This window comes from Nerophis ophidion, linkage group LG05 (genome assembly GCF_033978795.1).
Source record: "Nerophis ophidion isolate RoL-2023_Sa linkage group LG05, RoL_Noph_v1.0, whole genome shotgun sequence".
NCBI classification, from domain to species: Eukaryota; Metazoa; Chordata; class Actinopteri; order Syngnathiformes; family Syngnathidae; genus Nerophis; species Nerophis ophidion.
The window spans coordinates 64,721,527-64,746,547 of record NC_084615.1 but is presented as its reverse complement, the minus strand read 5'-3'; the positions used below and the strand labels follow the sequence as shown (position 1 = coordinate 64,746,547).

Genomic DNA, 25,021 nt, shown 5'->3' with positions numbered 1-25,021 from the left:
TTTTCTCTCACACACACTACTGAAATGCGCTCACATAAACAACTGAAATGTTTTTCTCTCACACACATTACCAAAACACTCTTATAAACACTACTGGAATGGTCCTACTTAAACAACTGAAATGTTTTTCCCTCACACACACTACTGAAGCACTGTCATACACAACTGAAATGCTCTCACATAAACAACTGAAATGTTTTTCTCTCACGCACACTACTGAAACACTCTCATACACACTACTGAAACACTCTTATAAATACTACTAAAATACTCCAAATAAACAACTGACATGTTTTTCCCTCACACATACTACTGAAACACTCTCATGCACACAACTGAAACACTCTTACACACACTATTGAAATGCTCTCACATAAACAACTGAAATGTTTTTCTCTCACACACTACTGAAACACTCTCATGCACACAACTGAAACACTCTAATTACACACTATTGAAACGCTATCACATAAACAACTGAAATGTTTTTTCTCTCACACACACGACTGTGTATAAGAGCGTTTCAGTAGTGTGTGTGAGAGAAAAACATTTCATTTGTTTTTGTGGGAGCCTTTTTAGGAATGTGTGTATAAGAGTGTTTCAGTAGTGTGTAGAAGAGTGTTTCAGTAGTGTGTAGAAGAGTGTTTCAGTTTTTTAATGTGAGAGCATTTAAGTAGTGTGTATAAGAGATACTTCTGAATAATGTCCCTAACAGCCCCTCATAGCACACAGTACGCCTTTTTTTAAATGAGGCGTTTGCGTGTACTAAAAGGGGAATCACCACAGAGACATCTCATTTGCTGCACTTTCATGTTATTATGCTCATACCTGTTGTGTTTTGGAATGTTTTCAAATATGCAGGTGACATCCACCATTTTTGATGTTTTTTTAAAAATAAGTCGTGGAGTGCATCTGCATTGACACCACTATTTTTTTAACCACTGCTCAAGATGCAAAAATGCATACTTCGAGAAGTTTGTATTATATAGTATATATTTTAGTAATATATATTCAATGTGAAAAAAGAAACATCATCAAAAATATATTCAATGACACCAAAATCCATCAATTGAATTTGTTTTAATCAGCACCTTAAATCATCTAGCAGCTACGAAATTATAAGAGGATATTGCTGAATAGACAATATGTCTTATATGTTTAATTCCTGACTGTCAAAATATGTTAAAATGTACACAAATGTGTGTCTTTGCAGCGCAGGCACTCGTCTCTCACAGCCGTGTGCGTAACTGTATCAGTTTGCGCTTCCTTTTCAAACGTGCTAAATAAAGTGCAACATAGTGCTGCCGAAATGATGAATGTTGATAAATCACACTCTGCATGCTGTTTAATGTATTGTATTCTCTCCTCCAAGCATTGTGGGTGTTTGGTTAACCAGCATGCATTTCACATATTAATGAAAACAGAGACACAAAATGGATTCCACGCCTTATTCTGCTCACTTGACAGACCCAATCCACTTTGCACACGTTTAGTAATTCTATTATGTTTGAATACAGGCAAACCTTTCATACATCAGGCTCCCAGTGTGCAATATACTGCAAATACATTCAGTGTTTATTCTTTCCTCCCATCGAGGATGTGAATGGTTGTTTGGCTCTATATGGAACCTCTGATTGACTTTTCACCAGTCAAAGTTGTGGTACGCCCAGTTTGGCTGTCAATCAAAGGAAACACATAGACAAACAACATTCACACTCAGAAACCACACTCAATCTGTTTGCACGCATGTTAACAAAGGAGCAGTTCTACTGAAAAAAATCAGTCATACAGTAGCGCCTGGATTTTTTAACGGCTACTTTTTGTAGGATTTGCATTACTCCGATTTTAATTTGATGTCTCAGTTATTATACGGCCTAAGTACCACTGCAAAATCAACCACAATGGTGCCAAAGAAAGTTGCGAGTCTCAGTACTTTGATAAAAAAAAGTTTAGAAATACTATTGAATTTAAGAAAGAACTCGTAGAAAAGCTCTCCACACCACTCCTCACTCATCGTCCACTCATCATCGTCTTTGCCAACAATAGTCTTCAATAAAATGTGTTAGTAATTGTTAATTTCATTTATCCATGTAATTGTTTATTTTTAAAGGGACAAGCAGTAGAAAAGTGATGGATGGAAATGTGTTTTGGCGTTTCTGGGTGTTGTTGCTAAATGGCTTTAACTTTGCATAGTAGAGTTTTAACTTGCACTTACAGATGTAGCGACAAACTGTAGTTACTGACAGTGGTTTTATGAATTGTTCCTGAGCCCATGTGGTGATATCTTTTACACACTGATGTCACTTTTTAATGATATTACGGACCGTTGATAGTGAAATCCCTAAATTGCTGGCAATAGCTTGTTGAAAAATGTTGTTTTTAAACTGTTCTACAATTGTTCACAAAGTGGTGACCCTCGCCCCATCCTTGTTTGTGAATGATTGAGCATTTCATGGAAGCTGCTTTTATACCCTATCATGGCACCCACCTGTTCCCAATTAGCCTGTTCACCTGTGGGATGTTACAAATAAGTGTTTGATGAGCATTCCTCAACTTTCTCAGTCTTTTTTGCCACTTGTGCCAGCATTTTTGAAACATGTTGCAGGCATCATATGAGCTAATATTTACAAAAAAAATAACAAAGTTTTCCATTTTGAATGTTAAAGACCTACTGAAACCCACTACTACCGACCACGCAGTCTATATATTTTATATATCAATGATGAAATATTAACATTGCAACACATGCCAATACGGCCGGTTTAGTTTACTAAATTACAATTTTAAATTTCCCGCGGAGTTTCTTGTTGAAAACGTCGCAGATTGATGACGCGTATGATGACGCGTGCGTGTGACGTCTCGAGTTGGAGGGGACATATTAGCGCAGCACCAGTAGCGGCTAAAGGTCGTCTCTTCTCATCGCGCAATTACACAGTATTTTAGACATCTGTGTTGCTGAATCTTTTGCAATCTGTTCAATTAATAATGGAGAAGTCAAAGTAGAAAGATGGAAGTGGGAAGCTTTAGCCTTTAGCCACACCAACACACGGTGTTTCCTTGTTTAAAATTCCCGGAGGTGAAGCTTTACTATGGAGCAGAGCGGTCAAGGGAACATGGATCCCGCAGGTTTCGGTGAGAAAATTGTGATACATAGTAGCCTCTTACCAGAGATCAGCGGAACTTCTGTCATGCTGCTGCTGCCGTGACTAATTCCCTCAGAGACTGGCGTCAAGACACCCGTGGACACACCCCTCCGACTATCAGGTACTATATAATCTCACTAAAACACTAGCAACACAATAGAAAGATGAGGGATTTCCCAGGATGATCCTAGTAAATGTGTCTAAAAACATCTGAATCGCTCCCAATGCAATCGCCTTTTTTTTTAAACTTTATTTTTTATTTATTTTTATTGTTTTTCTAGTCTTTCGCTAACAATATCCTCAGCCACAAATCTTTCATCGTCTCTCAAATTATTGGGGAAATTGACGTTTTCTCAGTATTTTTGTTGGAGGCTCCCATTATAAACAATGTGAAGATGTGAGGAGCCCTCACACGGGTGACGTCATTGTCTGCGACTTCCGGTAAAGGCAAGGCTTTTTTATTAGCGACCAAAAGTTGCGAACTTTATCGATATAATCTCACTAAAACACTAGCAACACAATAGAAAGATAAGGGATTTCCCAGAATGATCCTAGTAAATGTGTCTAAAAACATCTGGATCGCTCACAATGCAATCGCCTTTTTTAAAAAACTTTATGTTTTATGTTATTTTATTTTTTTTCTAGTCTTTAGCTATCAATATCCTCAGCCACAAATATTTCATCCTCGCTCAAATTATTGGGGGAATTGACATTTTCTCTGTCTTTTTGTTGGAGGCTCCCATTATAAACAATGTGAAGATGTGAGGAGCCCTCACACGGGTGACGTCATCGTCTGCGACTTCCGGTACAGGCAAGGCTTTTTTATTAGCGACCAAAAGTTGCAAACTTTATCGTGGATGTTGTCTACTAAATCCTTTCAGCAAAAATATGGCAATATCGCGAAATGATCAAGTATGACATAGAATGGAATGGACCTGCTATCCCCGTTTGAATTAGAAAATCTCATTTCAGTAGGCCATTACAGGGGAACATTATCACAATTTCAAAAGGGTTAAAAACAATAAAAATCAGTTCCCAGTGGCTTGTTGTATTTTTTGAAGTTTTTTTCAAAATTTTACAGGTCTCGGAATATCCCTGAATAAAGCTTTAAAGTGCCTTATTTTCGCTCTCTGTGAAGACACTGGCCATTTCCCTGTGACGTCACACAGTGCTGCCAATGTAAACAAACAATGGGAATACCACAGCAAGATATATCGGATTCAAACTTGGATTTCAGCGACTTAAGCAATTGAACAGATTACGCATGTATTGAAATGGATGGTTGGAGTATGAAAGTATTGAAGAAGAAACTGAAGCTATTGAGCGAATAGCTATTGACGCTATTCATAGCCATAGCATGGCCGAATAACTACGTTAGCATTGCCGGTAAAATGTGCGGACCAAACGATCAGGACTTTCGCATCTTGTGACACTGGAGCAACTTAAATCCGTTGATTGGTAAGTGTTTTTTTTCGCATTAAATGTGGGTGGAAAGAAACGTAATATAGTTGCAAATGCATCTGCAGGTTATCCATACATCTCTGTGCCATGTCTGCTTTAGCACTGCCGGTAAATAGCATGTTACCATAGATTAGTGTAGCATGTTAGCATCGATTAGCTGGCAGTCAACATCAACAAAACTCATCTTTGTGATTTCGTTGACTATCGTTGCAAATGCATCTGCAGGTTATCCATACATCTCTGTGCCATGTCTGCCTTAGCATCACCGGTAAATGTGGAAACACTCCAGCACATTCAATGGGGGTCTGGCGGCAAACACTTTCGCATCTTCGGGCCAGTGGTGCAACTTGAATCCCTCCCTGTTAGTGTTGTTACACCCTCCGACAACACACTGTCGAGGCATGATGTCTCCAAGGTTCCAAAAAATAGTCCAAAAAACGGAAAATAACAGAGCTGAGACCCGGTGTTTGTAATGTGTTGAAAATGAAAATGGCGGCTGTATTACCTCGGCGACGTCACATTCTGACGTCATCGCCTCCAGCGCGATAAACAGAAAGGCGTTTAATTCGCCAAAATTCACCCATCTAGAGTTTGGAAATCGGTTCAAAAAATAGATGGTCTTTTTTCTGCACCATCAAGGTACATATTGGCGCTTACGTAGGTCTGGTGATAATGTTCCCCTTTAAGTATCTTGTCTTTACAGTCTATTCAATTAAATATAGGTTAAAAAGTATGTGCAAATAATTATTTTCAGTTTTTATGTGCGATTTACACAACGTGCCAACTTTGCTGGTTTTGGGTTTTTATATATTATGTTGTCCTTGCTTGTGGCCGTGCCTACCTTTATGAAGTTGGAGCTTTGTTCCGGATGCAGCAGGCACACGCGCAGTTTGTTGCCTCTGTACGGCATCTCCAACATGTCGAACGCCAGGGCCTCGGGGACTGCCAACAGCACAGCGATCAACCAAATCAGCGCCACCTCCACCGCTTTCCACACAGGGATGCCCATTCCCTTCACCCTGCTCCATGACGTCACTGCATGATAGCTGTGCAAGCAAAACACATGATATTTCCTGCTTTGAGCAGTACGTCAAATAACTTGGAGGATGAGGAACATATACGCACCGGTCAATACTCAGCGCACATAGACTGAGGACAGTGATACCCACTGAAGCTTTTTGGATGAAGGGCATCATCTTGCAGAGATACACCCCGAAGGGCCAATCTTTTGCTATTAGCTGAGGATAAAAACAAAGAAAGACAGTCCAGTTTGTGGTTATAGAGTGTTGTAATCAGCACATGGAAAAACCATTTGGAGTTCAATTAACGGTCACATTGTGTCTTTTTCCCCTTCAGAGGCCAAAACTATGAACTATAAATATTTTCTCATAAAATGGATAATGTCCTACTTCCAGGGGCTGATCAAATTAGTTCGGCATTGGGCAGTGTCTCAAAAGTAGGAAGAAAGAACTCCCAACTTTTCAACTCTAATTGTCCTTTTTAACACGCGCTGACAGATAACTATCACAGTGCTTCATAATGCTTCACGTTTTCCACATTTACGTTACGTTACGGACTTATTGGGGGCGGTATAGCTCGATTGGTAGAGTGGCCGTGCCAGCAACTTGAGGGTTCCAGGTTCGATCCCCGCTTCCGCCATCCCAGTCACAGCCGTTGTGTCCTTGGGCAAGACGCTTTACCCGCCTGCTCCCAGTGCCACCCACACTGGTTTAAATGTAACTTATATATTGGGTTTTACCATGTAAAAGTGCTTTGAGTCACTAGAGAAAAGCGCTATATAAATCTAATTCACTTTACTTCATTATTTCAAATTGGAATACATATTTTTCCCCCTCAAAATTCTACACACAATACCCACAAAAAGCATGTTAAGATTTTATTTTTTTTAATTCTGAAAATGTATTAGAAATAAAATTAAAAAACAATCAAATTCACAGGGTTTGTTCAATACTTTGTTGGTGCACCCTTAGAAGCTCTGCTTCGTTCACTCCTTTTCGGACACGCTGCAATACCTGTAGAACAGGATGTGTACTTGGTAATACTGTGGTTAATCATCTGATGTATGCGGATGATTTAGCCATCCTGTCTCCTAGCAGTGCTGGCTTTCAACAGCTGCTGAATATATGTACAGATTATGGTTTAATATATGATGTGGAATATAATGCAAAGAAGAGTGTCATCATGATATGTAGAACTAGAAAAGACAAGGATCTCTCTTTTCCTTCATTCTATCTGTCAGGACAGGTGCTGAGTGTGTGTCATAAAACTAAGTATCTGGGGCACATCATAACTGATCTATTGGGTGATGATGATGACCTATACAGACAGCGGCGTATGCTGTATGCCCAAGCCAACATGCTGAGCAAGACATTTTATTATTTTACAAATGATGTAAAGATCAACTTATTCAGAGCCTATTGCACTCCTTTGTATACTGCCCCCCTGTGGGTAAAGTTTAAGCAGAAAAGCTTTCAGAAGCTGCAGGTTGCTTATAATGATTGTATGAGGCTTCTCCTGGGAATTCCAACAAGCTCCAGTGCAAGCCAGATGTTTGTTAGTGTTGGGGTGCCGACTTTCTCAGCGTTGCTATGCAACCTTATGTATAAGTTTATGTGTAGGGCATCTGAGTCTGAGAATGACATAATCACTGTGTTAACGAACCCTGGCTGCAGTTCTGTTAGATACTCATCTGGACTGTGGGACCATTGGCACACATCTTTGTATGTTAGAAACTGACATTTGGGCTTTATGTTTCTTTTTATTTTTTTGTTTTTTAATGTTTTAGTGTTTTGTTTTGTTTTGTTTTTAATGTTTTGTATTGTGTTTTTTTATATGTTTAATGGATTTTAACGTCTGCAATAAAGATTGATGATGATGATGAAAGAACTGGTAATATGTGATGTATGGCATTGTTATTGTTTTGTATAGATGTTCGAAATAAACTGAAACCAACCGACTGACCGACCGACCAACATTTGGCAGCAATTACAGCCTAAAGTATTTTTGTATATGAAGCCACAATCTTGGCACACCTATGCTTGGGCAGTTTCACCCTTTCCTGTTTGCAGCACCACTCAAGGTACGTCAGGGTTGGATTGAAAGCTTTGGTTTTCATCCAGGATGTCTCTGTAAATGAGCGCATTCATCTTAGTCTAGTCAGGGAGGTGACCAAGAATCCGATGGCCACTCTGACAGAGCTACGGCATTCCTCCGTCGACAAGGACAACCATCTCTACAGGAAATCCACCAATCAAGCCTGTAAGGTGTTGTGGCCAGATGGAAGCCATTTTTCGGTAAAAAGTTTGCCAAAATTCACATTAAAGACTCTCAGACCATTAGAAACAAATTATCTGGCCAGATGAGACACAGATTGAACTCTGCCATGCATCATGATTAGAGGAAACTACAGCGAAGCATGGTGGTGGCAGCATCATGATGTGGGGATGTTTTTCAGTGGCAGGACTTGAGAGACTAGTCATGGTCGAGGGAACGATGAAAGCATTCGTGTACAGAGACATCCTGAATATAGACTAATGCTTGCCATCAAACATGATGGAGCTTGAGAGGTGTTGCATAGAGTAATGCCCAAAGAGGAATGGGCGAAACTGCCCAAAGATAAGTGTTAAAAAATACTTGAGGCTGTCATTGCTGCCAAAAGAGGCATCAGCAAAGTATTGATCAAATTCTATGAATACTTATGTACATGTGATTTTTGTAGTTTTTCATTTTTAATACATTACCATAATGTTTTGTGAAAAAAAAAAAAAAAAACGTTCATTCAAAACAACTGTTTTCACTTCTTCCTAATACAACTGCATTCAGAGTGCAATCGTAAATAAACCGCCACCACCAATATAACGTGTCAAGCCATTCCTGGTAAAGTGCATGCATTGTACAGGCAAGATGAATTCAACATGGATAGTACATTTTAATAAAAGTGAGCCCGGCGTCTTGAGGGAAAGGAATACAATTTTGAAGAGGCCTTTAAAAGGAGTGCTAACGCTTCATCAGTGTAATAGCTGTCAATCAATATACCGCATTGTTAGTATAAAAATTCCAAAACTGTTAAACGTGAAAGTAAACTGGCCAACATCACATTAAATTGTCTACTTCAAATACATGTTCAAACAGCTGACTTTCTCATTGCCCACATTGTTGGGTTTGAATCCTTTCCGACCATATAAAATACTACACGGTCTAGCTCCAGCCTATCTTGCCGATTGTATTGTACCATATGTCCCGGAAAGAAATCTGCGTTCAAAGGGCTCCGGCCTATTAGTGATTCCCAGAGCCCCAAAAATGTCTGCGGGCTATGGAGCGTTTTCCATTCGGGCTCCAGTACTCTGGAATGCCCTCCCGGTAACAGTTCGAAATGCTACCTCAGTAGAAGCATTTAAGTCTCATCTTAAAACTCATTTATATACTCTAGCCTTTAAATAGTCTCCCTTTTTAGACCAGTTGATCTGCTGTTTCTTTTCAATTTCTTCTATGTCCCACTCTCTCTTGTGAAGGGGGTCCGGTCCGGTGGCCATGGATGAAGTACTGGCTGTCCAGAGTCAGGACCCAGGATGGACCGCTCGCTTGTGCGTCGGTTGGGGACATCTCTGCGCTGCTGATCCGCCTCCGCTTGGGATGGTTTCCTGCTGGCTCCACTTTGGACGGGACTCTCGCTACTATATTGGATCCACTTTGGACTCGATTCTCACGGTTAAGTTAGATCCGCTATGGATTGGACTTTCACAGTATCATGTTAGATCTGCTCGACATCCATTGCTTTCGGTCCCCTGAGGGGGTTTGCCCACATATGCGGTCCTCTCCAAGGTTTCTCTTAGTCATCATTGTCGCCGTCCCACTGGGGTGAGTTTTTCCTTGCCCTTATGTGGGCCCTACCGAGGATGTCGTTGTGGTTTGTGCAGCCTTTTGAGGCACTTGTGGTTTAGGGCTATATAAATAAACATTGATTGATATAACATTTAGTTATAACCCTCAAAAGGTCCTATTGAGCTGTAAATGTCACTTCCTATCAGACGTTACTTTCCAATCACAAATCATGAGCTTGAATACCTGATTAAGTTTGTCCTTATTGTCCCATGTACTAAAGTGAAAACAGGTGCACAACTGCATGGATTCTGGCTGTGCAGCATTCTCCCCCTCGATTAGGAAAATAACCTTATAAGACATTTTAAGTGGAGCAAACATTAATGTGGGTGTTACCCTGTCAAATATGGCCTTCCATGTATTCTCCATCGACTCCATTTGCTTTTGGTCTTATGCGCCTCTGAGGCTGCAATAAATTCAGCGCCCCAGGAAAGTGAAACGTTGCATTGCACTTTGGATGCCGTGTACACCACATATAATAAAACGATGGAAGAAACTTCCAAAAAGCTATCAAATCTATTCTGATCCCTTCAATTGAGACACCTGCAAACATAAATCAAGATAATAATATAGTGTCTATCAATGGATTGGAATGTATTTTTTGACAGTGAACATCAACGTTCCTTCTAATTTTTCATGTGTCTGAGCAAATCAGACGTGTCGCCACACCGGCATCACACCTGTTCCACAGCTGTCATAAGTTAAATGTTTTACTACAACAATCAAATAAGAGCACTCATTTCCAAGATGTTATTTTCTAATAGAAATGATTTGGCCCACTGACAATGAAAATGCCAAATATTGTTTTTCATGAGCTTGATGTCTGGGTTGGGGTCCTGCTGTGGAAATATTTTAGACATGTACGCCTTTCAGAGATCACATTTTGTTCACCTCATAACATTCACATTTTGCACAATGAGATGTGTGCTGCAGCACAAGCATGGGATACAGTGTAGAACTTTTTGTTTGTAAAATACATCATTACAGAGTTTTTAATAGCATTTATGAACTTTAATAACAGCATTTTCTGATTAATATCCATAAATTAACATTCTTAATACATGGCACAAGAATACCATATTTTTCCGACCATAGGGTTCACCGATTTATAAAGTGCAGCGGATTATAGGGTGCGTTAAAGGCCTACTGAAATTAGATTTTCTTATTTTAACGGGGAAAGCAGGTCCATTCTATGTGTCATACTTGATCATTTCGCGATATTGCTATATTTTTGCTGAAAGGATTTAGTAAAGAACATCGATGATAAAGTTCGCAACTTTTGATGCTGATTAGTGATTCCTAAAGCCCCCAAAAAAGTCTGCGGGCTATAGAGCGTTTTCCGTTCGGGCTTCAGTACTCTGGAATGCCCTCCCGGTAACAGTTCGAGATGCTACCTCAGTAGAAGCATTTAAGTCTCACCTTGAAACTAATTTGTATGCTCTAGCCTTTAAATAGACCTCCTTTTTAGACCAGTTGATCTGCCCCTTCTCTTCTTTTTCTCCTCTGTCCCCCCCTCCCTTGTGGAGGGGGTCCGGTCCGATGGCCATGGATGAAGTACTGGCTGTCCAAAGTCGGGACCCAGGATGGACCGCTCGCTTGTGTATCGGTTGGGGACATCTCTACGCTGCTGATTCGACTCCGCTTGGGATAGTTTCTTGTGGATGGGACTCTCGCTGCTGTCTTGTATCTGCTTTGAACTGAACTCTCACGGCTGTGTTGGATCCACTATGGATTGAACTTTCACAGTATCATTTTAGATCCGCTCGACATCCATTGCTTTCAGTCCCCTGGGGGGGTTTGCCCACATTTGTGGTCCTCTCCATGGTTCTCATAGTCATCATTGTCACCGACGTCCCGCTGGGTGTGAGTTTTCTATGTGGACTATGCTGGATCCATGCCAGGAAATCCACCAGTAAAAATAAACCAAATACGAGAGCTCAAATAGTCATCCTGAATTATGCCTGAAGCTTGTACATGGCTACAAAATACATCTGGTAGAGGTAAAACTTGCTAAGGCACATTAAATCACTCAGTGGGGGTGTATGTAATGGTAATATTGTATTTGGATCAGTAGGTAGAATGTATTCTATGTGTAAATAGGATGAAGTTTAGATAAATTCAAACTAATTCAACCAATTGATCCAATCATTGAAAATACATGTTGTACTGTTGTAAATAAACTTAAAAGTGCCCCGACTTAAGAGTTTTTTGAGGAAAGAGCTGTCTTTTGGCTAATTGTTATGCAAGCAAACATCTAAGATACAAGCCTAGCCGCTATTAATCAATTAATTGGTAGCAAATAACAGAGTGAACCCTAAAAGAACCGCCTAAAATATCTGGTCTCACTCGCTAGCATGAACTTTTAGCTAGAGATCGATACATTTTTTTTTTTCCAATCCTGGGAAGGAAGAAAGTAAGCGTTATGGACAGTGCAGAGAAGAAGTGGATGATAATCATTGAATTCAAGAAATAAAATCATCCAAAACATGGCAGTCGACTTGGCAAAGCAACTGGAGCGTATCATTGCTAGTTTGCAAAATACTAAAGCGGAATGAGTCAGATGTTGAAACAATGTCTAAATGGCGGACAATTAAAATATGGACAAGCTGCTGATGGTGTGTTTGACGGAGAAACATCCGCAAGGAGATCCACTCCGAGGTAAATGCTGTTCATTATTTTGACATTATTTTATAAAACTACTGTAGTCGATGGTAATGCATTCTACAAAATTATATTCTATTAGGCATGTATGTTGAGGTACTGTATATTCATTCCAATCTACAAACCCCGTTTCCATATGAGTTGGGAAATTCTTTTAGATGTAAATATAAACGGAATACAATGATTTGCAAATTCTTTTCAACCCATATTCAGTTGAATGCACTACAAAGACAATATATTTGATGTTCAAACTCAAAAACTTTTTATTTTTTCAAATAATAATTAACTTAGAATTCAAGTGCCAAAGTAGTTGGGAAAGGGCATGTTCACCATTGTGTTAAATCACCTTTTCTTTTAACAACACTCAATAAACGTTTGGGAACTGAGGAAACTAACTGTTGAAGCTTTGAAAGTGGAATTTTTTCCCATTCTTGTTGTATGTAGAGTTTTAGTCGTTCAACAGTCCAGGGTCTCTGCTGTCGTATTTTACGCTTCATAATGCGCCACACATTTTCGATGGGAGACAGGTGTGGACTGCAGGTGGGCCATGAAAGTACCCGCACTCATTTTTTACGAAGCCACGCTGTTGTAACACGTGCTGAATATGGCTCAGCATTGTCTTGCTGAAATAAGCAGGGGCGTCCATGAAAAAGACGGCGCTTAGATGGCCGCATATGTTGTTCCAAAACCTGTATGTACCTTTTAACAATAATGGTGCCCTCACAGATGTGTAAGTTACCCATGCCTTGGGCACTAATACACCCCCATACGATCACAGATGCTGGCTTTTGAACTTTGCGTCGATAACAGTCTGGATGGTTCGCTTCCCCTTTGGTCCGGATGACACTATGTTGAATATTTCCAAAAACAATTTGAAATGTGGACTCGTCAGACCACAGAACACTTTTCCACTTTGCATCAGTCCATTTTAGATGATCTCGGGCCCAGAGAAGCCGGCGGCGTTTCTGGATGTTGATGAATAGCTTTTGCTTTGCATAGTAGAGCTTTAACTTGCACTTACAGATGTAGCGATGGACTGTATTTAGTGACAGTGGTTTTCTGTAGTGTTCCTGAGCCCATGTGGTGATATCCTTTAGAGACTGACGTCAGTTTTTGATACAGTGCCGTCTGAGGGATGGAAAGTCACGGTCATTCAATGTTGGTTTCTGGCCATGCCGCTTACGTAGAGTGATTTCTCCAGATTCCCTGAACCTTTTGATGATATTATGGACCGTAGATGTTGAAATCCCTAAATGTCTTGCAATTGCACTTTGAGAAACATTGTTCTTAAACTGTTTGACTATTTGCTCACACAGTTGTGGACAAAAAGGTATACCTCGCCCCATTTTCTGGGAAGCTGTTTTTATACCAAATCATGGCACCCACTTGTTCCCAATTAGCCTGCATACCTGTGGGATGTTCCAAATAAGTGTTTGATGAGCATTCCACAACTTTATCAGTATTTATTGCCACCCTTCCCAACTTCTTTGTCACTTGTTGCTGGCATCAAATTCTAAAGTCAATGATTATTTTCAAAAAAAAGAAAGTTTATCAGTTTGAACATCAAATATGTTGTCTTTGTAGCATATTCAACTGAATATGGGTTGAAAATGATTTGTAAATCATTGTATTCAGTTTATATTTACATCTAACACAATTTCCCAACTCATATGGAAACAGGGTGTGTAAAGTAAGAACAGTTCAAATAAATCATTAAGTGCCCAAAATCAGGGAGTCAATGAATGATTGATGACATTTATTCCCATGATGAGTGCGTCTAAAGCATGGGTGTCTAAAAATTAGCTGAAATTTTTGAATGAAAGACACTTCTCTTCTAAATGTGTCCACTGGATGTCGCAATAGCAAATATTTGTATCTCGTACCGCAGGAGAGCGCATGACTTCAGAGGGGGCGGAGCTATGTGCCCGGTTAAGAAAGAGGACTGGGGACGCATTTACTGGGCGCACATAAATATGTTGAAATAACATGTATCCCCTCCTGACTTCATGTGTGATTCATGAAATGAGTCCGAATTCACAAGTTTTATTGTAAATAGACTCCCTTTTTAGACCAGTTGATCTGCCGTTTCTTTACTTTTTCTCCTCTGTCCCACTCTCCCTTGTGGAGGGGGTCTGGTCCGGTGGCCATGGATGAAGTACTGGCTGTCCAGAGTCGGGACCCAGGATGGACCGCTCGCCTGTGAATCGGCTGGGGACATCTCTGCGCTGCTGATCCGCCTCCGCTTGGGATGGTTTCCTGTTGGCTCCACTGTGGACGGGACTCTCTCTACTGTGTTGGATCCACTTTGGACTGGACTCTCACGGTTGTGTTGGATCCACTATGGATTGAACTTTCACAGTATCATGTTAAACCCGCTCCACATCCATTGCTTTCGGTTCCCCTGGGGGGGGGGGGCTTAGACCGTTTATTTTATTTTATTTTAATCGTTTATTTTTTTTTCTCCCATTCCCCCCTACTTTTTTACCTGTATCTCACCTTTTTTGTAAGGGGCGCCGGAAGTTGGCAGACCCATCAGCGATCCTGTTCTGTCTCCCTGTAATGTTTGTCTGATCTTGAATGGGATTGTGCTGAAAATTTTAATTTCCCCTCGGGGATTAATAAAGTATGTCTGATTCTGATTTTGATTTATTTTTAAGTTATCATGACGTGATTTTACCAGTCCGGTCCATTTGGAGATTTCTTTTCCTCCATGAGCTAAAATGACACCCCTGGTTTAAACCCCTGGTTTAAACTGTAAGTTTGTCACCCCCTCAGCTATCTCCAGGTGAACACGAGCCTTACAAAACCACAAAGGAAACAGTGGAAAGGAAGACCATTTACCTTATACACATTGATGGGGATTGCGATGACGATATAAAGTAGGTCCCCCAGTGCCAGGCTCCCAATCAGGACGTTGGGTCCATTCCTCATGCACTTGTTCTTGTATATGATCCTCAGCAGTGCGGAGTTGCCAATGATTCCAACCACAAAGATCAAGCAGGACACAATAGTGTTCACATACTTGAAGGCGTGCTTAATTTCCGTGGGCTTCATGCACATGGGGGGGAAGGAGTCCCTCGGCCGATCCGCCTGCGGGGGTAGGCGCTGAATGGACGCATTAGTGTTGGAATCATCAAAAGTTTCAGGCACACTCGGGGAGTCCCGGATAAACCGAGAGGCCCCGACCGCCACGACCATCAGGAAACAGAGCAGAGCGACGGCCTTCATTGTACAAGCCAGGCAGGTTCTTTCAGAAGGAGGCGTTTCCTCAGTCAAAGGCACACAGCAGTCCTAACGCACACACTCACACACACACATTTTCCTTTTTTGCTTTGGGCCTGGCGGTGTGGATCCTTGTTCCAATGTGTCCTGCGGAGAAAATGGACAAATCATTTATCGGGACAGGCAGGAAACCAGCTGTTTGAGTTTAGAAAGTGAGTTTTTGGACAGGCATGCAGAGTTGAAAGCTATGCAGGGAACATTTACCTTATCTTTAATGCCGCTTAAATTGTTATCAACGCCTATTGATAATAAATGATGCATTATAATTGTCCATCCATCCCTTTTCTATACACGTTTCTAGCTCTAAACAAAGGGGTCTCAAACTTGTGGCCCTCTACTTGACTTCATTTTTAGTATGATCACAGCCCGCACAGCCTAGGTGGCTGATAGGTAAATATTTTATGGCAATCTTGGCTCCTACGAAAAAGAATATTAACCGCAATGACAAAAATGACAGCACGACAAACACACATTGGGCAAAATTTCCTAAAAGCAAGCAGAATGGTCTCTAACCATGTCCTGGGGAATGCAATAGGTTCAAAATAATTTTAATTTTTTATTTTAAACTTGTTATAGATATTGATGGAATTCTGTCAGTCCCACCGGGTATCAACTCACGTAAAAATCAAACGGTGCCATATTTTTCATAGCTTTGATGCATGTGACGTCATTTCCGGTTGCAGACTTGACACTTGGCGAGTAAACAAGCACTCAGAGCACTCACTCAATTGGACTGCCTCTATGTAATGTTACAATATTCCATGCCGACAAAGCAAGTGTGTTCTAACATCTCCCGTCCAAAGGCAAAACCCAGTAACTCAATTTTGGTCAAAACTGAGCTGATAATAATTTTGGGGTTCCTAGGTGATATGCTTTACAATAGTGTGTGCGATATTGTAATTTGTTCCGTAAGTAAGCTGTTACGCGCATGGCAGGACCTAGCAACTACCACGTAACCGCGTAGTTACAACAGAAAAACCTAGTATCTCAAGGGACCAATCGGAGCTTCTTTGTCAGTCGCCTTATTATCCTTAATGAGACATTTGCACGAATGGGGGCCGACGGTCAACCTGATTATGTGATATTATGGCACGAGGGGATATTTGGAAGATTGGCCCGGGACGTTGCAAGCACCTTCATTAAATGTATTGTTCTTGATTCTTCCCCTTGCATACTCTTTTGGGTAGTTTAACTGTGGAGGTCGAAATAAAAACTGGACGCTGTACACGGCTCTTGCCCATTGTGCAAACGCAGAATGGGGCCCACCCGAGATTGTGATAAAATATCTGGAGAAAGGGCACACGTTCATGAGAGCAGATTCAATCCATGGCTCAATCGGCAAGAAAATGAGAGCTCAAGAAAACATCTATACGTTTGATGACTTTGTAGATCTTTGTAAGACAGCATCAAGATAGATTGGTGTTCCTTTGTTTTCTGAAAATCAGCTAGAAGTGAGTTACTAGGTTTTGCCTTTGAAAGGGAGACATGCTGTAAAGCTTTACTTTTAAAAATGCACTTTAGTTAAAGATAAAGTACCAATGATTGTCACACACACACTAGGTGTGGTGAAATTTGTCCTCTGCATTTGACCCATCCCCTTGGGAGGTGAGGGGAACAGTGGGCAGCCGCAGTGACCGTGCCTGGGAATAATTTTTGGTGGAAGTAATAGGTCCCATTTTATAGTCTTTGGTATGACTCAGCCGGGTTTTGAACTCACAACCTACTGATCTCAGGACAGAGACTCTAACCACTAGGCCACTGAGTCGGTAGATTGGATAGATGGATTTGATTTGCCGTAGACATACTACTGATTAGCATTAGCGATTTTACATGGCATTTACAACACCTTTAAATTTGGTAATGAAAACCACAACTAAGATGCATGTTCCTATTAAACAGCTCGGGTCTAATAAGTACAGTACTTGGAGTATAAACGCATTTTAGGGCGGAACAACAAACTCAGCTTCATGGCACACGGTAACCATCTGCAGAGCGGTGTGTAGAGACACTATGGCCAACTCGGCTTCAGGGTTGGTCACAAACATGGTGGCCTGTAGTCACGTGAGGGGCTTTTGGGTATGGGCAGACGATCTCCTGAATGTTTGGTCAAAAGACCCTCACGTGGCAACAGGGCGTCATGTTTGGGACCAACTCTGAAACCGACTTTGTTATTCTCTCTCTATTCACGGCTCTGGCCATCCACTAAAACTACTGCCATCCGTCTAATTTGTCGGTATTGCAGCGACGTGCAAAGTTTATACTTTTAAATGATACTCAGAAGTGTAACAAGATATAACAGTCATCATAATCAGCATGTTTTTAAATGCCCATCCATCCATTTCTACCGCTTATTCCCTTTGGGGCCGCGGGGGGCGCTGGTGCCTATCTCAGCTACAATCGGGCGGAAGGCGGGGTACACCCTGGACAAGATAGACGGATAGACAACATTCACACTCACATTCACACACTAGGGCAGTGGTTCTTAACCTGGGTTCGATCGAACCCCAGGGGTTCGGTGAGTCGGCCTCAGGGGTTCGGCGGAGCCAGTCAAGACACACCCGACTCATCCATGCTTGCAAGCCTTGAGACCTTCGAATTTGGGAGATGGGGGGGGGGATTGAGGTGCCCGGGGTTTGGTAGTAGCAGGGGTGTATATTGTAGATCCCGGAAGAGTTAGTGCTGCAAGGGTTTGTGGGTATCTGTTGTGTTGTGTTACGGTGAGGATGTTTTCCCGAAATGTGTTTGTCATTTTTGTTTGGTGTGGGTTCACAGTGTGGTGCTTGTTTGTAACAGTGTTAAAGTTGTTTATACGGTTACCCTCTGTGTGACCTGTATGGCTGTTGACCAAGTATGCCTTGCATTCACTTATGAAAATCCAAAAGCCACATAAATGTGAATGCGCCGACACGCCGTTTGTATAGAGGAAAATCGGACATCGCGAAAGGTTGTAGAGGACGCTAAAGCAGAATGGTTGCCCCGGGAGATTTTCGGGAGCGGCACTGGAATTCTGGATTCTCCCGGAAAAATCGGGAGGGTTGGCAAGTATTGACTCATCGTGTAAATAAAAACTTCTCCATATCGGCGTATTGTAGGTACGGCAACTGCAGAAGTCACACTGATTTGCAGGTGTGTAATTTGTTGTGAGTTCATGCACGGTTCATTTTGTACACCAAGAAAAAAAACATATAACTTTGTCTTGAATTTGAAAAAAAAAAAAAAAAAAAATTCACAAAAGAAGGGTTCGGTGAATGAGCGTATGAAACTGGTGGGGTTCGGAACCTCCAACAAGGTTAAGAATCACTGCATTAGGGCCAATTTAGTGTTGCCAATCAACCTATCCCCAGGTGCATGTCTTTGGAAGTGGGAGGAAGCCGGACTACCCGGATGGAACCCACGCAGTCACGGGGAGAACATGCACTCTCCACACAGATAGATCCCTAGCCCGGGATTGAACCCAGGACTATTCAGGACCTTTGTATTGTGCGGCAGACACACTAACCCCTCCTCCACCGTGATGCTCTGTTTTTAAATGTTGAGTGTAAAATATGTATTTTGTTATTGAACAAATTAACATGTTTTAACACATGGACACACAAGTACTGTCAGGTACAGGGAATCAATTGTGAAAGGCACCCATCCCTAGTTACTATAGATGTTGGTAGAAGTAATGATGGTTAAAACATGAATATGAAGTAAAACCAGCCTTACTATACCTCCATTGGCCCCCAGTTAAATTGAGTTTGAGACCTCTGATCCACACCCATCTCAGCTGACTTAAGGCACATGTTGGACTTGATCGCTTGCCAGGAAGTCTGTTCTAATTTAAATATCTGATGTTTATTAGTGTAAACCTACATACTTTCATTTGGTGACCTGGACAGGCAGGGAATAACAACATTGACCCAAATAAACATTTTTTGTTTAAGGAGGGGAACAGAAAGTGTTTGCACCTGATCCCCAAATAGAATGGCGATAATAGAGATTTCTGAGTTATCTGTGGAACTTTTCCGCAATGTTTGCATGCATGTGTTGCCTTCGGCTTGCTCAATGCGCACAATCCACTAATCGCAAACATAAGTCTCCAAAGACATATGTTTAGGGATGAACTGCATTTAAACACCTTCACCCTGAATGTATGTCATTCCTGCACGGGGCCAATGAAACACAGCTGGCATTGGTGGCTACGTTTGAGGCCCGAGCACAGAGGCTTGTTGTCTCCGTGCACAAAAGACAAAATCACATGGATGAACTCACACACATATCACATGAAATCAGTCTTAGAAATCTGGCAGACTTCCACTCAAATCTTCTCTGTTGTGGCTTTGTGCTGGACCTTGTTATTAGGGGCTGAGAGCGAGGGGAGCAACAACGGCAGGGTGGTTGTTGAGTTTTGACCGGAATTAACTCCTGGATCTAATAGGTTTTTACCTCTGAAACCCTCTCTGACCTTTATTTGTGTTGGCGCCATACGTAGAGCAGGGATATGCAAGTAAATTGCTCTGAAGGACACATTTCCAGAAAGCTAAAGACATTGGGGCTAAACTTCTTCCTTCACTATTAGTCTTATCTTACTTTGGAGAACTACAGTAGACATTGGATTTTGGTCCATGGATTTAGTTAGAGTCACATTAGCACTGTGCTGCTTTTAAAATCTTCTGCAAAAATGTGAAGTCTCTCACTATTTTTTTTTAAAATAAACCCACAGGCCACAAGTTGATAGTCCAAATGATGCAAAAGAGGACCTAAACCGGAACCCTGTGGGACAGTACTAGTAAAGAACTTGAACAAAGGACTACTCACTGCATCTGAAGTAATCAAGCTATAACAACAATCAGTTACACAAATCCTATCATGTAAAAAAACTGCCAATAGTGAGAGGACTTAAATAGGTACTTTGAGGAACTTTTCCGTGAAGTAAATCACAGGTTTGGATCCTAGTGTTCTATGTTTGCTTGCAAGGTTAAAACATCAATGGAAGGATCTACTGTCTGGACAGGAGCCTGCAGTGCCTCAGACTGGAAGTCTCTGCAGAGAATGGTGAGGACGGAGGAAAAGATCATCAGGACTCCGCTTCCTCCTAAATGGGAGATTGCAAAAATCCGCTGCCTGACCAGGGTTCAGAAAATCTGTACAGACTCCTCTCACCCCCACCAAGGACTGTTTTCACTGTTGGACTCTGGAAAGAGGTTCCGGAGCCTCCGTAGCAGTCTAACAGCTTCTTCCCTCAGGCCATTAGACTCTTGAACGCATCATAATAATCCCCTTTATTCCCCCCCCAAAACAATTAACTCGCTAGACTACAAAGACAATAAAACCTACATCCATAAATGTGGATGCATATACAAAAGTGCAATATATTTATCTGTACAGTAAATCTATTTATATCTGCCACTTATTGCTCTTTTATCCTGCACTACAACGAGCTAATTCAACGAAATTTCATTCTTTTCCTTAGGGTCTTGTTCAAATTTGAATGACAATAAAGGAAATCTTAGTCTAAGTCTGAGTTTAAGTCTACCAATGTGTTTACAGTGACCCAAGTTCTCAAGGGGCCATGAGCTCTCTCATATTTTTAGGAATTTGCTCCAAAAATGTTGTTCTCCAAAGTTTCGAACTGAACCTGGGGGCCAGCATGGTGTCATTTCAGGGTCGGATTTGGCCCACAAGCCGCCGATTGAATAAACCTGTCTTAACGGGCAGGAGAACGGTACTTTTTGAGTGAATGAGGAGCCAGGAGATAAGTGGAAGGCATGTGAGCAATGGGCTAAAATGTGGTAATTTGATCAAGTGAGAGGAGCAAGGGGAGGCCATGGATGTAGAACAGACCTGGGCAATTATTTTGACTCTGGGGCCAGATTTAGAGAAAAAAATGTTTGGGGGCCGGTATATCTATTTTTAAGAACACGTATTCAAAACCTCACAATAGTGTCTGATTGAATGCTAAAAACGTTATGACAGACCGCCTTAAAAAACACAATCAATCAATGTTTATTTATATAGCCCTAAATCACAAATGGCTCGAAGGACTGTACAAACCACTACGACTACAACATCCTCGGAAGAACCCACAATGGAATTTTGCATTTTTCTATGAACGATAAGACACTGAATATTTACAAAATATGAAAGTCACACCCCCTGTCGATCGACATATTCTACAAATAAGTGAAATGCAACAAAAATGCAACAATCAGTGAAATAGGAACGCGAAGGGTACAAAATAAACCCACCTACAATCTGATATAGCTGATATATCACTAAGCTTTAGATCTTTGTTGTGAAAATCTCCTTCCGCATCTGTGGAAATGCTTCCCGCACACACTGCTTGGTGCCTCGTCTGAGCTGCTGTGACGTACATCACCATAGTAACTAATTAGATGACCATAGTAACTGGTAGATCATCCATAAGCACAGATTCCAACCATTGAAATACTTTGTATAGTTGAAGACTTACAGTCATTAGAAAACATCACAGAACGTCATAATGGCAGCTACACTTTCCATCTTAAACATCTAAAAAAAATATTTGAGAATGTTCGGCAGGCCAGATTGAAAAGTTTAACGGGCCGCGTGTGGCCCCCGGGCCTTAATTTGCCCAGGTCTGATGTAGAAGTATGTCATTCATTGGAAAGCTAGGGTCAGGGGTCATGAAGGACTACAGTAAAGACATCAGACGGAGGACAACAGTTACATATAAACAATTTGCTCTGAACTCCAGCATTCCAGATCCTCAAAACCAGCATGGCAATAATAATCTTTCAATATTGTTCTGCTCTTTCAACAAGCAATTTTGCGGTAGAAAAAAAATGACACATCCAAAGACAGCACAGGTTGTTCTTATAGAACCGAACCACAATCGTCAAACAGCAGCAAGATTAAAGGCCTACTGAAATGAGATTTTCTTATTTAAACGGGGATAGCAGGTCCATTCTATGTGTCATACCTGATTATTTCGCGATATTGCCATATTTTTGCTGAAAGGATTTAGTAGAGAACACCGACGATAAAGTTCACAACTTTTGTCCGCTAGTAAAAAAGCCTTGCCTGTACCTTAAGTAGCAGATGATATGCCCATAACGTCATGGGTTGTGGAGCTCCTCACATCTGAACAATGTTTACAATCATAGCCACCAGCAGCGAGAGCGATTCGTACCTGGAAAGCGACGATTTCCCCATTAATTTGAGCAGGGATGAAAGATTCGTGGATGAGGAAAGTGACAGTGTAGGACTAGGAAAAAAAAAGACTATAGAGTGGGAGCGATTCAGATGTTATTAGACAAATTTACTAGGATAATTCTGGAAAATCCCTTATCTGCTTATTGTGTTACTAGTGTTTTAGTGAGATTATATGGTCGTACCTGTACAACCTGAAGGTCGGCCCCGCGCCTTTCTTCAGCACCAGTCGACGGGTGGTGGCGATGCCCATCTCTGCCCTTCTCAAGGGACCCTCTTCGAAACACGATCTTTCGAAATGATTGCTGCGTAATACACTGTACTTTGTGTGTGTGGTCCAATCCAACCCTGTTCGCTTGACCGCTCTGTTCCATAGTAAAGCTTCACCGTCATCTTTCGGGAATGTAAACAATGAAACACCGGCTGTGTTTGTGTTGCTAAAGACAGCCGCAATACACCGCTTCCCACCTACAGCTTTCTTCTTTGATGTCTCCATTATTCATTGAACAAATTGCAAAGGTGTAGCAACACAGATGTCCAGAATACTGTGGAATTATGCGATGAAAAGAGACGACTTATAGCTGTGAACGGTGCTGGAACAAAATGTCTTTTACAATGCGGGACGTCACTCGCACATGTCATCATTCCGCGACGTTTTAGCATGATACTTCCGTGCGAAATTTAAAATTGCAATTTAGTAAACTTAACCGGCCGTATTGGCATGTGTTGCAATGTTAAGATTTCTTCATTGATATATAAACTATCAGACTGCCTGGTCGGTAATGGTGGGTTTCAGTAGGCCTTTAAAGTCAATAAATCCCTGCTATCAGCGATTTAAGTTTGTTTTTACAAGCGACTTTGTTGCTGATTTAAAGTGATCCCGCTCATCCGTCTAATGAGACTTTCTGGAAACAAGAAACACTGCAACATGAAAAGGAATTGTGTGTGGGAGCTTGAATGCAAACCGTCAGGATGTCAAAGGCAGGCCAAAGTGAATAAAGGCATTTCACATTTTTTCTCCAGCTGTGAAACTTTCACAGCCTGCTGCAGTTTCTTACCATTAAAAAAAATCCAGTCTTTATAGGTCAAATCCACATGTAAAAGTGCAGCACAATTTTAAAATGTGCTATTGCAGCTGCACTTTCAGACTGTAGACCACACACAATTGACATAGATCACATATTATTGGTAACACTTTAGTTTGGGGAACATATTCACCATTAACTAGTTGCTTATTAAAGTAACAAATACTTAATTTAGAGTTATTTGGACAATAGGGGAACATTTAAGAGTTAGGGTTACTAATAAGCAATAATTCTGAGGTTATTGAGGGAAGACTCTTAGTTAATGGATTACTGGTTGTATAATAAGGCCATGCAAAATAAGGCATTAATAAGTATCTATTTAAGAGCCAATATGTTACTAATTTGCATGTTAATAATCAACTGATTAATGGTGTTAATTAATATTAATATGTTGTCTGTCTATCTGTCCAGGGTGTACTCCGCTTTCCGCCCAAATGCAGCTGAGATAGGCTCCAGCATTCCCCCCGACCCCCCCAAAAAGGGACAAGCGGTAGGAAATGGATGGATGGATAGCACATATTAATGAATATGTGTCCCCATACTAAAGTGTTACCATATTATTATTACATTCCAGTATGAGATGTCAAATGCACCTATTTAAAATCTTAAAACTTGAGTTGATTAAAATGTTTCGCTCAATATCGCATTCTGCAGGTCATTCATTCATTGCTTCCATAGTTGACACCATTCAAAAAAACACTCCTTGGAAATGAACCACTTCAATAACTTTTTCCAGTTTTTTAAAGCACAATTCCATGACTTACCAGAGAATGGAAATGCAGAGATAATGGCCAGGTCAAAAGTTTTTTCTTATTAACATTCCAAGTGTTGTTGGAAAGGCATAGTCGGATTCCTCCAGTGTCCAGTGAGTCCTGTTAGTGCTTGGCTCCTCTCCACCCAGCCTGTCTGCGCTCTGACGCGCCGCAGGACAATGCGCTGTTTTATATGCGCCAAACACACTCAGCCAATCACGTGTCCGCGCAGATGAACAGCCAAGTGCGCCTAAACTTACACTCGTGAAAGTCTTTGGTCTGTTTTTTATTTTATTTATTTTTATTCAGTCCTTCTCTTTGATGCACTAACCATAGAAAAAAAAACACAGATGTTGTCCACACTCATTAGGTATTCCTGCACGATTAATTGTGGTTTGATAATAGCCATGTGTAAAAACACATTTAAGAATAAATCTGGAACAATTCATATTTTGAAGTAAATATATTTTGTTCTTATTTGTAATTTAAAATTGATGAATCAAACGTGTAATATTCGGGCTGTTGTGTGCAGTGGTGTAAACCTGCAATGCAAAAACAAAGTCCA

General features: G+C 41.1%; 1 protein-coding gene across 1 annotated transcript in view; it reads right to left on the bottom strand.

The window, feature by feature from the left end:
- LOC133553507 (endothelin receptor type B-like) overlaps window positions 1-24,635 on the bottom strand; it is a 31,537-nt gene extending 6,902 nt beyond the window's left edge. Inside the window, exons 1-4 of the mRNA XM_061901778.1 lie at window positions 24,469-24,635; window positions 15,006-15,533; window positions 5,730-5,842; window positions 5,446-5,650 (exon numbers count right to left, since the gene is read on the bottom strand). Of these exons, the coding sequence (XP_061757762.1) occupies window positions 5,446-5,650; window positions 5,730-5,842; window positions 15,006-15,392 (705 nt within the window). The 5' untranslated portion in view covers window positions 15,393-15,533; window positions 24,469-24,635. The remainder of the gene's footprint in view (window positions 1-5,445; window positions 5,651-5,729; window positions 5,843-15,005; window positions 15,534-24,468) is intronic.
- Window positions 24,636-25,021: the final 386 nt, after the last annotated feature.